Below are 12,915 nucleotides of genomic sequence, written 5' to 3' on the forward strand. Positions count from 1 at the left end.
AAAGTTATAAATCATGACAGGGAGATAAAATGAACTTGCTTCTTGCTACTAGTCATTAAACAAAGGAGGTGGTTGGCCATCACTTCTGGTATTTCACATTCCATTGCACACAGTGCTTTCTTGGGAAAGATCCATAAAGAAAAATAGAGGCACTAATGAAGCCAAACCCTCTTTTTCCTGTGTGTGTAAAAAATAACATTTAATATTTAAACTTTCTGGTTTAAGTGTATTCACCCATCCATGTTCCCTTGTCTATGCACAGGCTTGTGCTTTAGAGATACCCACATTTTGGTTAGGCAGGTGGAAAGGAGGCAAAAGGGAAGACCTTTGCAGGGAGACTCACATCCCAGGCAGCATTTCTCACCTGGGAAACTGGGTGGGGTTGGGGAGTTCCAGGCTGGCTCCTGCACAGTCCTGCTGCTGCCACAGCATTTGCCTGCCATGATGCCCCAGCACCACAGTGCTCCAAGAAAAATACCTATTTGTATCATTTTCTTCCACTTTTAAGAGAGCAAAGTAAGGAATTTCTAACAGTTTAACAGAATCTAGCAATGGCATAAATCCCCTGTGCCACTATGCTGCTCTCTACACATGGAATGTTACAAGTTAAGATGATCCCATTCCATTCTCTGCTCAGTTGGCTGTGCACAGTGAATTTCATTTCCTCACTTGCAGTGAAAGATCACAGAATCTGCCCCAAACACTGTTTTGAAGGTGCCAAAGAAAACCTACCTTAACTCCTCCTGATTGTTGTGAGGTGGTGTTGGAAGAGAAGCAGGAACATCCACAGTTTTTGGGCCCTGAGCCATTGCTCTTGCTAATAAATCATCTTGCGGTCTGAAAGGCAACTGGAACTGCTTTGGCCCCAGAGCTTTGGTAACTAAAACCAGAAAGGCAGAGCACAATGAGACATCTGGATAGTGACAGACATCCTGTCTGCTAGCTATGGGTGGGACCCTGATGATGGTGACACAACTCTCAGCCACTGGGAGTTCAAAAAATGTTGACCATGATTAATATCCGTCTTTACAAAAACCTGCAGATTTTGGAGCAAACAGGGCTTGAAAGGCTTTTGATTGTGCCTTCTGCCAGTATGACAGGATGTTTCTTTTACTTAAACTAAAAAAAATTAACAATTTTGTAACAAGTGGTATGAAGAAAGGACTTTAATCACTGAACAATCCCTGCAAAGAGGTAGTATAAAGTTTTATTTAATAGAATGCAATTTTAACTGACCCAATTATAAGCATCAGAAAATCCTACTGACTGCCTAAGTTATGGGTAGACTGCTTTGAGCTTACTCAATTAACTGGTTAGTCGTTTGTACTGGGCACAAAAAAACTGATTTTAAGGTCATCTTTTTCATTTCTTAAAGAGTGCTTCTAGCTCTCAACGTGCTTTAGAAAGGGAACAAGGAAAAGGTACCAACATCTCACACTGTACTGGTGTAAAATATTGCTGGATAATAACGATTATAACCTTAAAAACTCTGAGCATACTGTTTTTATAAAGGACTATTTCAAGTGAAAAGCATCCTAGGAGATAGGAGGAGACTGAGGGGAGACCTCACAGCTTCATCACAAGGGGCAGCAGAGGGGCAGGTGTTGCTCCGGTGACCAGTGAAGGGACCGCAGGGAATGGCCTGGAGTTGTGTCAGGGCAGGGTTAGGTTGGATCTAAGGAAAAGGTTCTTCCCCCAGAGGGTGGTTGGGCACTGAACAGGCTCCCCAAGGCAGTGGGCACAGCACCAAGGCTAGCAGAGCCCAGGGAGCATTTGGACAACACCCTCAGACACAGGGTGGGATTTTGGGGTGTCCCGGGCTGGGCCAGGAGTGTGACTCAATGATCCTTGTGGGTTGCTTGCAACTCAGGATATTCTGTGATGTATTTTGCAACTTGCTACAACCTGGACTCACTTTTTACAGAACCAATCAGTATGAGCCTTACCATCATGGCCTCCCAGCACAGCAGCCTTGCCAGCAAGTTCCTCTGTGGTTGCAAAGCCATTGACCAACTTCTGGCAGGCCACGGGCGGCGGAGTGGGAGGGAGAGAGGCTGGGGGGGTCGGAGGATTGCTCAGATTGTTCTGCTGCAGGAGATTAATTACAGAACCATTAATCAGCCATGGAACACAGGGTGAACACTGGCCTGGTTCCTACTAGACAGCATAACCCTCTAACAGAGTTTTACATCCAGACATAACACTGATAAGCCGGAATAGTTAATTCTCATGCATGTGATGGAATCCATGAAAGCACCTACTATGAAACACACTTTTCTTATAGTGATGGTGTCAGAGAAATACATGAGTAAACACTATCAAATATATTACCCAAAGAAGATATGGCTAAATTATTTACAGAAATGCACAAAGAACACTTTAAAGGAAATTCTGGGAACACCAAAAAGTTCTTACAGTGCCAGCAAAGGTCTCACCTTCAGACTGAGAGAGCTCACACAGTGACTCTCCACCACCATAAGCAAACCAGCTCACCCCATTCTCACTAAAAGGGAAGCTACCCCACATTCAGCACATGAGGAGCTGTCACTGAAGCAGTGTCCATGGAGAAGCAGATACTCCTCAAGATCACACTCTGGGCTACTTCTCACCAGCTCACTTAACTGCCCGTATTTTAAATGCAAATTAAATGAGAACTTCGGTATCTGTTTTTACTGCAGTCATGCCTATAAAGCTAATACTTACTATTCACTTTTGACCACAGCATCTATTTCTGTTCGGTCACGTTCTTGGCTTACATTCCATGAAGGCTGGAGTAAACACCACTGGTTTTAATAAGTTTTTATATTAGGGTATCCAAGCAGCAAATTTGATTCTGTCTGTTCACTATCTTGCTGCTCTTCCAATATTGCCACTCTGATCTCAGAGACTGACTTTTAAATGCTGTGGGTTATTAACTCATCAACAAACAGTCTATTTTGTTCAGAGTTCTCAGGTTCTTAGTTAGGGCTTAGTGGACAAATGAGAAAAAGTCCATTTCCCATTTAATTCACATTAAGAAATGCTTTAATGCTTTCAATGACTTTGCAAAGTACTGAGAAGTCAGCCTTTTCTGCTCCATAAAACTGTAATTACAATTTTCACTATTTAGCATCCATTTGTTAAAGGAGTATTTGTAGTTTTTAAGAGTTTACAGAACTGATTTCCACTTTCTGAGAGTAAAATAATGGTGACTGTTTCACCATTCTACTATTTAGTCTAGCAACAGGAAAGTATTTTTCTTCCAGTTGCATAAAAGGCAGGAACTCTGACTTGTAATAATGTCATGGACTTCTCTTCCCATAGAGAGCACACAATGGAAATGCAGATTAAAATTGTACCTTGTAAATGAGCTGGGAGTAGTAATCTGAAGCTCCATCAAGAGTAGCACTACCAAAACTTCCTACAAGTCGATTTCCACCATTTAGCTGGCCACTGCCATAGGGAAGGAAGTGTGCAAAGCTCACTCCAATTATTGGCTCCACCAAAGGCAGAAGAGAAAGCTGCTGTATTAAAAGAAAAATAGGCTAGAGATTAATTTAAGTGTAATACAGAAGCATTGCAAATCTCCAAAAATGAGCAGAGTGGTTTCTAATTAAAAAAAAAAGGGAATTTATCCACTGTCAGAAAACTGTGTGTCAAACACAGGCCTCTCTGTTAAGGAATGTGGTCCCCTGTCCCTCAGAGTTGCAGCTCTGGCTCCCTGACACTTCATCCAGAGGCTGCCAGAGCTGACAGGAATTCCATGGCTTTGAGACTACTTGCCATGCCAGTCACCTTCTAAACAGAGACAAACCCACAGCTTTAAATTTCCTATTTTTTTAGAAGTTCTCATTTTCTCCACCATGTACTCAAAATGTAACTTAATGATCAACTTCATTTCCATCAGGAGAAATCCACTCTTTCACGTGTCCTCCTGATGCCTCACCCAGCACCTGCACACCTACCTGTTTCAGCTGGATGAAGGTATCAGCATTGGGGTAAACAGCTTGCTTCTCCTCTTCCTCTTTTTTCCTTTTCTTGGACCGAGGAGCTGCCTTCTCTCCCGTCCTCTGAGCTCGCTTGTTTCTCTGCTTCTTGGTGTCAGGTCCTCCATCTGCTCTCTGAAGCTGGCTGTTCCCACACCCAAATGCACCTTGCATCTGAGCTCCTGCAGTTTGCTGGGGTGAATAAAAGAAAGTGAAGTAGAATTTTTCACATTTCATTACAGTTTACTACACAGGTCTGAAAAAAAAAGCACAGTGTAATAAATCTCATTGATAACAAACTGCATTTTACTGGCAAAGTGCAACTGCTGGACTGCCTCTGCAGACAGAATTATGACTTATCATTGACACCACTGACATCTGAAAACATCATTAAAAACTCACTGACCAGAAACATTCTCTTTTGAATACACCCTAAAAATAAAGTTATATGTGCATGAAACCTTGGAGATGCTCATGTGGGCCTAATGAAAGGCAGACTTGGTGACAGAAGTTAATATAATACAAAGGTATTTTGAGGTTAGAAACAAAAAAAGTGTTGTGAAACATTTCTGGATTGTACCACTCTCTTAAATACTTTCAGTACAAATCTGCAAAGTCTTTCTTCACATTAAAGCACAGTTTGGTAAAAGGAATCGAACAGGACTTGGTAACACAAGAGACAGTGTCAAAACAAAAGAAAAGCCAATTTTTGTTTAATTCATCATCATTTTAAACAGCTCTAGTGACCCCTACCACAAGTATTCTCACTAATATTCCTGTCACATTTTACCTGCTACTCACAATTACCTTTATCAGTATTTATTTTTTTATTTTGAATGTGTTTAAATTTTTTTCAAGGATGCATTCAGAGTCTAGGCAGTCAAAACCCAAAACTGAGTAGAGACTAAAGATTACAACAAAATGACCAACACATCTAAAGCTAAAGTGTATCCTATCTCCACAGAAAGCATTTTCTTTAGGTCACATTTTAAGGACACTATAAATTTACAAACCATGCAATGCCGTTAATATAAAGAATTAATTCTTCCTTCCATGGAAGTAATTACAGAAATATTCTGTAACACAGAAATCCAGCAGTGTTGGACCTGGTTCATTTCCAGAACATTCACAATGTGCAGCTGAAGGGGTGTGAAGCCTTTCCCTGCACAGATCAGCCTATACACAACTCAGGTGGAGTCAAAGAAATAAGCAGCGCTCACACCATGTTCTGTACAGACACGTACTAGTAAGTAATTAGGAATCACACTACAAAATCTTGCCTTAGTCAATACTAAAAAGTGGCATTTTTAAAGATGATTTTTTTCATAGAAAATAATTTTTTTTTTGAATTTTAATGATTTCAGAATATGTGGACCTACCAAGTCATATTAAAATTTGGTCTTTTTTTAACACAGCTGTTTTATTTACAGAGAAAAGGCAGGAAAGGAGGTCCTTAAAGCTGTTTATTGCACCCTTGTGCAGATAGGTTATCTCCCCACCTTTTCACACATGCCCACGGTAAGGCACAAAGTAGGCTCTGACTCCTGACCACTGTGTGACAAAACCAGTAACAGGCTCACCATTCCCTCAGCTGGATTCTGCTTCTCTGCTAATTTTTTATCCCCAGAAGCCTCCTCTTCTGCTCGGCCGCTGTTCTCTGGTTTCTGATTCGGAAGAGATGAGGACTTCTTATTTTTCAGCAGGTGCTTCAGGAGTTCATTCCCCGACTCCCCCTTGGCTGCCGGAATGCCGGCTGGCTGTGCTGGACTCTGAGCCGAAGGGGCTGGCTGCGAGCTGACCTTGTCTTCTTCCATTTTAATACTGCTTGCATTTTCTGGTTTAGGCTCAGCCTGGCCTGAGCATTGCTCAGCTTCTGCCTTTTCCAGTTTAACCTCTTGGATGCTGGTCGGCGTGTCTGTTTTAGCCTTGTCAGGCTCAGCATTCCCACTGGGCTGTTTGCCCAGGCTGCTGCCAGGGAGCTGCCCCTCCCGCTCTGGGGAGCTCTGGCTCTCTCCTGGGTTGGATGCCAAGGAGCCTGTCAGCTCCACTGGCTCCTGTTCATCCTGGTGACGTGGTTCATTGGGGGTGTTCACAGTGGGGGTGGAGGTAGAATCCGAGATAGTTGGGGTTGATGGTGCAGTGATATCTGAGTGTGGAGTCGATGGGGCTTTTATGGACTCGGCATCATCGTCCTTTTTCTTTTTGCGTGTCCTTTTCTTTTTGCCTTTCTCCTCTGGGATTATGTCAGAATACAGCTGGATGAGAGACTGGCTTGATCCAGGGAAGTTTGTTGCCTGGGGCACACTGGTGTCTGAACCACACGGGGCACCACTCCCCAGCACTGCAGATGAAGGTACCGCAGAGGGAAATGGAGGCCTGACCTGGTTCTGCGTAAAGGCAGCCCCAGGGAGATTCCCATGAGTCTGTTTTACATTATGGAAATTGGGGACTCCACCTGGAACAGCAGATGCATCAGGTCCAAAAGCTGTGGGTCCCACTGGCCTTCGCTCGCTGCTTTGCATAAAGTTGGTGGCAGGAGGGGAGGTCACAGCCCCCTGCTGCAGGATCTGCCCCATTTGCTGCTGCTGCTGCTGCTGTGGAGACGGCTGCAGGGGCCGTGGGGTCTGCATGAAGTCACAAGGCAGCTCAGAATTAAAGAAAGGTATCTGAGATAGGGATGTTTTGTTATTTAATTCAGGCCCCATCATACTGTGCTGTTCCAGCTCCATCCTCTGCTGCAAAGCTCTCTGTCGATCCACCTCCTGCATTAGCTGAATGCGCTGCCGCTCCTGCTGCTCCCGCAAACGCTCCTTTCTCTCCCGCTCCTGGAAACTCTCACTAAAAGGGTTATTGTCCTCAAACTCCACCCTTGGGGGTGGCCCTGACTGTGCAGCTGCATTTGGACCAGGCACAGAAGCTGGTGTACCAGGAGTAATTGGCAATGGTGTCATTGGAGGCTGCATCCTTGCTGGGTTCATGGAAATATGACTTGCAGGGGCACTTGCAGGTTGCCATCCAGACAAATTTGGCATTCTGGGTGGGTTGGATTGCCCAGGGATCACCACTGGATGCTGCTGATGCTGCAGCTGCTGTGCCACCATGGGGAAGTTCTGCTGGTTCATTGCTGGTGATGTTCCTGCTGGCACCATGGGTGGCTGAGTCTGGACACTGGGCATTATGGCATGGGGGGCCATCCCACACTGCTGCTGCTGCTTGATCCGGTATTCCTCAATCAGCTCCGCGTGCTCCTTCTGCTGCTTTCGGATCTAAAAATGGAAGAAGTCATTATTCATCTCTGACATGCACTGGCTGTGCAACACAAACCATGTAACACACCAGTGTCACTCCAGCAGGCAATGAACCTTGGGCAAAAATAGCGTTTCTACACAGTGGTTTCAATGCTAAACAGCCATTATTTCTTTAGAAATACTCTCCCTCCCAAGACTTTAGACAAAATTGCAGTGCCTCAAAGTCCTAATTGCTTACCAAGACTGCACTGTGCTAGGGAATACACAAACCTAAGCCAGAAGTGATCCTTGTCCTACAGATCTTATCATCCATGCACAGGATACAAATAGTTGGGAACAGACAGGAAAAAGGAAACAAGAGATGGATGATGTTCACACATCAGCAACATTTTTGATAGACGTAAGTGAAAACAAAAAGTTTGAAGGAAAACAGTGAAGCAGATTCCCATTTATTCACAGGCAGATCCTCAAACTTGTCACACCAGGTGAAAATGACAACTGCTCCTTGAAAATTTAAAATTCTAAGACCAAACTAAAGTCAACTTGGACACTAGAAGTTTTGCCTTGTATTTTAAGGCAAGCAGGAGAAGTCAAAGGAAGGATACAACAGCGTCAACTGAAGAAGAAAGAGCTTTTCAGAAATACAGAAGATACCAAACTAAACTGGTCTTCAAAAAAACATAAAGGGACTTGTAGTCCACTGGTTAATAATACATACATTATGGAAAATCTCTCTTTTGCTTCTGCTCATTAGATTATGACTTCCACAGCTTCCATTTGCTATTTGTAGTGATAGAAAAACTCTGTAATGCAATTAAAAATGTTTGATAGCCCTCTCTTTTATCTGGAGCAAGAGATAAGCCTGAAAGCTCAGGATAACAGAGATGCCATAGGACACACTCTAGACTGCAGGACAGATGCACCCAAAAGGTTATTTACACAGTAATCTTGGATCCAAGATGATTTATGAGCTCTGGCTTGGCACTGACACTGCCACATAAACAGTGCCACTGCATAAAGCCACCAGCTGGATCCACCTGCACTGCACAGATCCAGTGCTTGAGGGCTTCTCCAGGGTTCTCCAGCACTCAACCTGTGCTGGCTCTGCACCATGAGATATCCAAATCATTTCTCCCTCCCAGGGTCTGATCAGCCACGTGACCGTACTTGGAATTAGGTGGGATCTCAAAGGACCAGCGCTGACTCCACCCAGCTGGCCCTGAGCTGGCTGTGCAGGGGAGAACAGGGCAGGGTGTATTAGCACAGGCACAGAGCCACAGCCAGGCAGCCAAAGTGTCCTGGCTGCAGGGACAATCTGGCAGTGTCTCCATAGCTCTGTGCCCAGGATGACAACCCTGTCACACATCAGCTCGTGGAGCACAGTCAGCTCCGGTTTCTCCAGTCCTGTGTCCTGGACCAGCAATTCACAGGGATCCCAGAGCTCTCTCCTCTTTCCATGCAGATAGAGACGTCTCAAAAACTAACAGAAGCATGATTACAGAAAAATTACTTGATCTGATGTGAAAGAATGGCAAATTGCTTCCAATAGAAGGTGCTTAAAAATATACTTAACAAAATCTCCTTTAATCTCCTACTAGGTATGTAACAATGTTTAGGATGTGTATGGCTGGTCTGAATAAGTGTCTGAAGGGCACTGGAGGGCATTTGCCAGCAGGAGATGAAACTTAAGTTTAAAAATTATAAATAAGAGAACTTTAATTATGGGGCAGTGAATGAATCTGCCATTAATGTCATGATTAGCAGTTGTTCTTTCAGTCTAGCTCCACTGTAAGACTAAACTCACATATAGATGATAAAGATTGGCTAAAGTGATTCTTTTTGCATTTATTCTACTTGTGATTCATTGTGTAAGGGAAAAAAAAGGAAAAGAAAATAATTATATAGACAAAATTTACCAACTCCATCCCTCTTCCACAGAGTGAAAAGATAAACCAACTAATATCCCATCCAGCTCATATTTTGTGTTGAAGCAACATAGGAGCAAGAACTCAAGGGTCAGATATCACTTCATTCCAAGATGCCTGCTGCCAATTTCCCCCTTCATATTAATAAAGGATAATTCTAAAGCATTTTCATTTTCAGCATGACTAGCTGATCCTGACAATCATGCCAGATAATTTATAAACAATGTCTTGAGGAACATAGCATTCAATATTGGTGGCCAATGCACAGATTTATCAAACCTATCACAATTTAATTTGAATGCCATTTACTATAATCAGAGTTACAAGATGTGATATTCCAACAGAATATAAGGAAAGCAAAACAAAACTCAGTGAAAGTGGTTACATGTAAGAACAGGGGCTCAGAGAGGCTGGGAAATCTCTACCCTTGAAGACCTACAAAACTTGACTGACAAGGTGCTGAGCAACCTGATTTAACTGTGAGGCTAGTTCTGCTTTGATCATAACTAGATGATGTCCAGATATCCCTTTGACCTGCATTACTCCATGATGCAGTAACAGATAATAGGCACTTATGATCAGCATCTAGGAATGAGACAGACCATAAAACCAGACCACCACTAAAGATATAATGAAAAGAGATTTTCAAACAGTAACATTGAAGTGGCATGTAACCAAGAGGTTCTGATTATGTAAGGGCACTTGAAAAGGACTGAGTTATGAGGTTCATTCAAGCCTGAAACAAAGCCCTGTGTGCCAAGACTTTTCTCTGAATATTTCATTTTTGCTTTTCATAGTGCCAGGAACTCTGTTGCAAGTCATTTTGCCAAGGAATTTTCCCTCTTCCCAAAGTACTAAACCATCTTTTTGTCATCATGTTTGCCATAGCACATTCCTCTGCAACTCCAGTGTCACCTCCAAGCCAGAGTAATGCTGTTACACACAAAAACACAGCAGGGACAGGCTCCCTTTAAGTTCTCTGTCTTACAGAGGATTTAAAGGAAAAAGTCACAGCAGTGTGACAGCTTAGTACCAAAGTGACCATTTTGGATTCCAGGTGATTACCTGATCTAGCTGTTTTTGGACCATACTTTGCTGCTCAGTGACATGTTTAAGCTGCTCTGCATCTTCCTCTGGGAATTCCCGTCCGGCTTTCTTGGCTGTGCGCTGCTTGGCTGAGAGAGCCTTTTTGGACTTCCTGTGTGCTCCAATTTGCTCCTCAAGGTACTTCTGCTGCATTTGGAGAAGTTGTTGTGTATCTTGCAGCCATTCCTCATATTGCTTTCTTTGTGAATCATCTAGAAAGAAGGGAAATTAAGTATGATATGATCCCATTCTGGGGGTAAGTTCTCAACCTACTCTTTAGAGCTCAAGTTTAAAAATTAGGTTGCCCCCTTTTTAAAAGAAACTATTGGTTAAATTCAGCCATATTTGACATAGAATTTGGTATCTCAAGAGTTACTAAGTTCTTGGAGTCACTTGAGTAAAGGAGACAAGAGATCCAAATTAGTGTATTTATTGAGAGAAAGCAATCTGAACACAGTCCCTTCATTTCAGGAGACACCAACCCACTGTTGAGCCAGCAAATGTGCACCCACAAGTGAGTAAATGTAGCTTTGAGAAGAGCTACAGAACCTAGTGGTAACCTGCTCTGCCACAGAAGGGTGGGGACATGGAAGACCTCTGGAAGTAGTCAAGTAGAGAGAAAGAAATTAGACAGTAGGAACATAAATTTAGATGAAACATGGCCTCATTAATTCTGGTGTTTGCAGAAGACTTTTGTACAAATGAAATCTATTTTTATTACTACTTATAAGAAAAAATTAAAATTACAAACATCCATCAAATATTCACAGAATGAAAGAAAGACATTGTCTCTGTAAGAATCCCTTTGTCAGTGTCAGTCCTTGGCACGGGGTTTCAGCACCAGTGCCATTTTCTCCCCCCAGAACAAATGCCTCTCATTTAGGCTGTAACTGAGAGTCGTTTTTCTCACAAATGAGAAATGCTCATCTGCCACGAGCCCACTGCTCCGAGATGTTTTTCTCCAGGCAAAACCGTCACATCTGATAACACTTGAACTGCACAAGGCATCGAAAGCAAGGGAGGTGGTTTGGTGATCATATCGTTTGTCACCTGGTCGCATCATGGTAATGAGCTGGGACACCAGGAATACAGCATGGACCTTCCTTGTAAACCGAGTTTGTTTACAGACACCCACACGGCAGTGAGATTTCAGTAGGACCATATTCTTCTGCTACAGCCCCTGCCACCTTCTACTTTCCCAGTCACTGAGTTAGTGACAGCCTTTGACTCCACTGCTCAACTAAACTCACCCACAGGGCAAGCCACAGACTTGAGGGGACCTGCTCTTCTCAGGATAAACTCTGCTAAACCAATCACATATCCTGAAGGGACAGTGGAGTGGAAACATGGAGAGCAACATGAAAGTACTGAAATATTAATGGGTTCCAGGTCAGAATAACCACTACAGAAATGAGGAATAGATTTGTTCAAGTGCTCAGAACCCACCACCACCCAACCAGAGCAAGGCCACTCTGTGAAAGCCCACCCCAAATTAAGACAGAGAATATTGCAAGAGCTCCTTGTTGCATACTCAGAGCTGCTACTTAAGTTTCTGGAAAAGGTGAAGGTGTTTACTTCTGCTTCTCATTCATAAATATCAAGTAAAGTATTTGTAGTGATAGAAACACTTTTTACACATGGTCTTCCTCTTCCACCATACACTCAGTTTCAATTTCTGCTAATAAATCTTTCCCACCATAGAGAGCAGGATTACCAACTGATCTAGGGCAGCCAGAAACATGGAATGCAAACTGCTCTGCTAGTGCTGTATATTTCTGCTTTCAGGAGCTGTGCTTCCCAGCCAGGCTTGCTTAACTAATGTCTGGAAAGCTTTTTCTGGTACTTGTTCAAATTACAAAGATGCTGCACAAAAGTTTTTGCTTCTGAAATAAAAAAACCCCATCAATATAGACAGTTGTCCTTGCTGAGCTCAGAATATTGCAAGGCAATCCACGACCAGGTTTCTGACATAGCATCTGCCAGTTAATAGATTACTGTTCTCACACAAATCCAAATAATGTGAATTTTCTGTTTCTCTCTTTCCTTATGGTGTTTCTTTGGTGATAACTTCTAGAAAAAAATGTTAACAGCATTTCATATACATCCCTTTGTTAGCTTGGCATTGTAATGATAATGACTCATTTTAAAAAGATGACTTTTTGAGAGATGTGATCCATTTATGGGTATTTTACTTTAAAGAAAACAGAACCATTCAATGAAACAGCACCATAAAATAAAATAGTAAATCTTAACTTACTGACAAAGCCAGGGCCAAAACTGGGAGGATTAGGCCTAGAAATCTGAGGTGTCAAACTTCCATCCTAGAAATTTCAGTAAAACATAGAGACAAGGATATTAAATCATGATTCGACTAAAGTAACCATAACTTACTTATCTTTATTAAACAATCTTGTTTCAAGCCACATCAAGCTGTATTACCTGTGTAATTGCCTGCTGCATATGATTTTGGCCGTCACTGGTCTGAGTCCCTGGCACTGGCTGACCCATAAAGGGAAACCTATTGATATACAAACAAACAGTTAAATGATAACCTTGAAAACTTGTATTTTAGGGGAGAGGCAACCTTTTGTACTACATTGCACTTATACAAAGACACAAATATTGTATAGACATGTGTTTGAAATGCTGTACCAAACTTTTTCAACATCTGGAGAATATTACTCTTCCTTG

General features: G+C 42.6%; 1 protein-coding gene across 12 annotated transcripts in view; it reads right to left on the reverse strand.

Moving 5' to 3' along the window:
• KMT2C (lysine methyltransferase 2C) overlaps positions 1-12,915 on the reverse strand; it is a 193,399-nt gene that overhangs the window by 11,954 nt on the left and 168,530 nt on the right. For 10 of the 12 annotated variants that reach the window (XM_071560791.1, XM_071560795.1, XM_071560794.1 and 7 more), the window contains 8 exons: positions 12,664-12,742; positions 12,482-12,545; positions 10,204-10,436; positions 5,546-7,231; positions 3,945-4,157; positions 3,339-3,503; positions 1,947-2,088; positions 733-880 (listed from right to left, as the gene is read on the reverse strand). In XM_071560791.1, coding sequence (XP_071416892.1) covers positions 733-880; positions 1,947-2,088; positions 3,339-3,503; positions 3,945-4,157; positions 5,546-7,231; positions 10,204-10,436; positions 12,482-12,545; positions 12,664-12,742 — 2,730 coding nt within the window. The remainder of the gene's footprint in view (positions 1-732; positions 881-1,946; positions 2,089-3,338; positions 3,504-3,944; positions 4,158-5,545; positions 7,232-10,203; positions 10,437-12,481; positions 12,546-12,663; positions 12,743-12,915) is intronic. The other 2 variants (XM_071560796.1, XM_071560787.1) reach the window with 1 other exon arrangement.

The sequence above is a fragment of the Pithys albifrons genome, chromosome 7 (genome assembly GCF_047495875.1).
Source record: "Pithys albifrons albifrons isolate INPA30051 chromosome 7, PitAlb_v1, whole genome shotgun sequence".
NCBI lineage: Eukaryota > Metazoa > Chordata > Aves > Passeriformes > Thamnophilidae > Pithys > Pithys albifrons.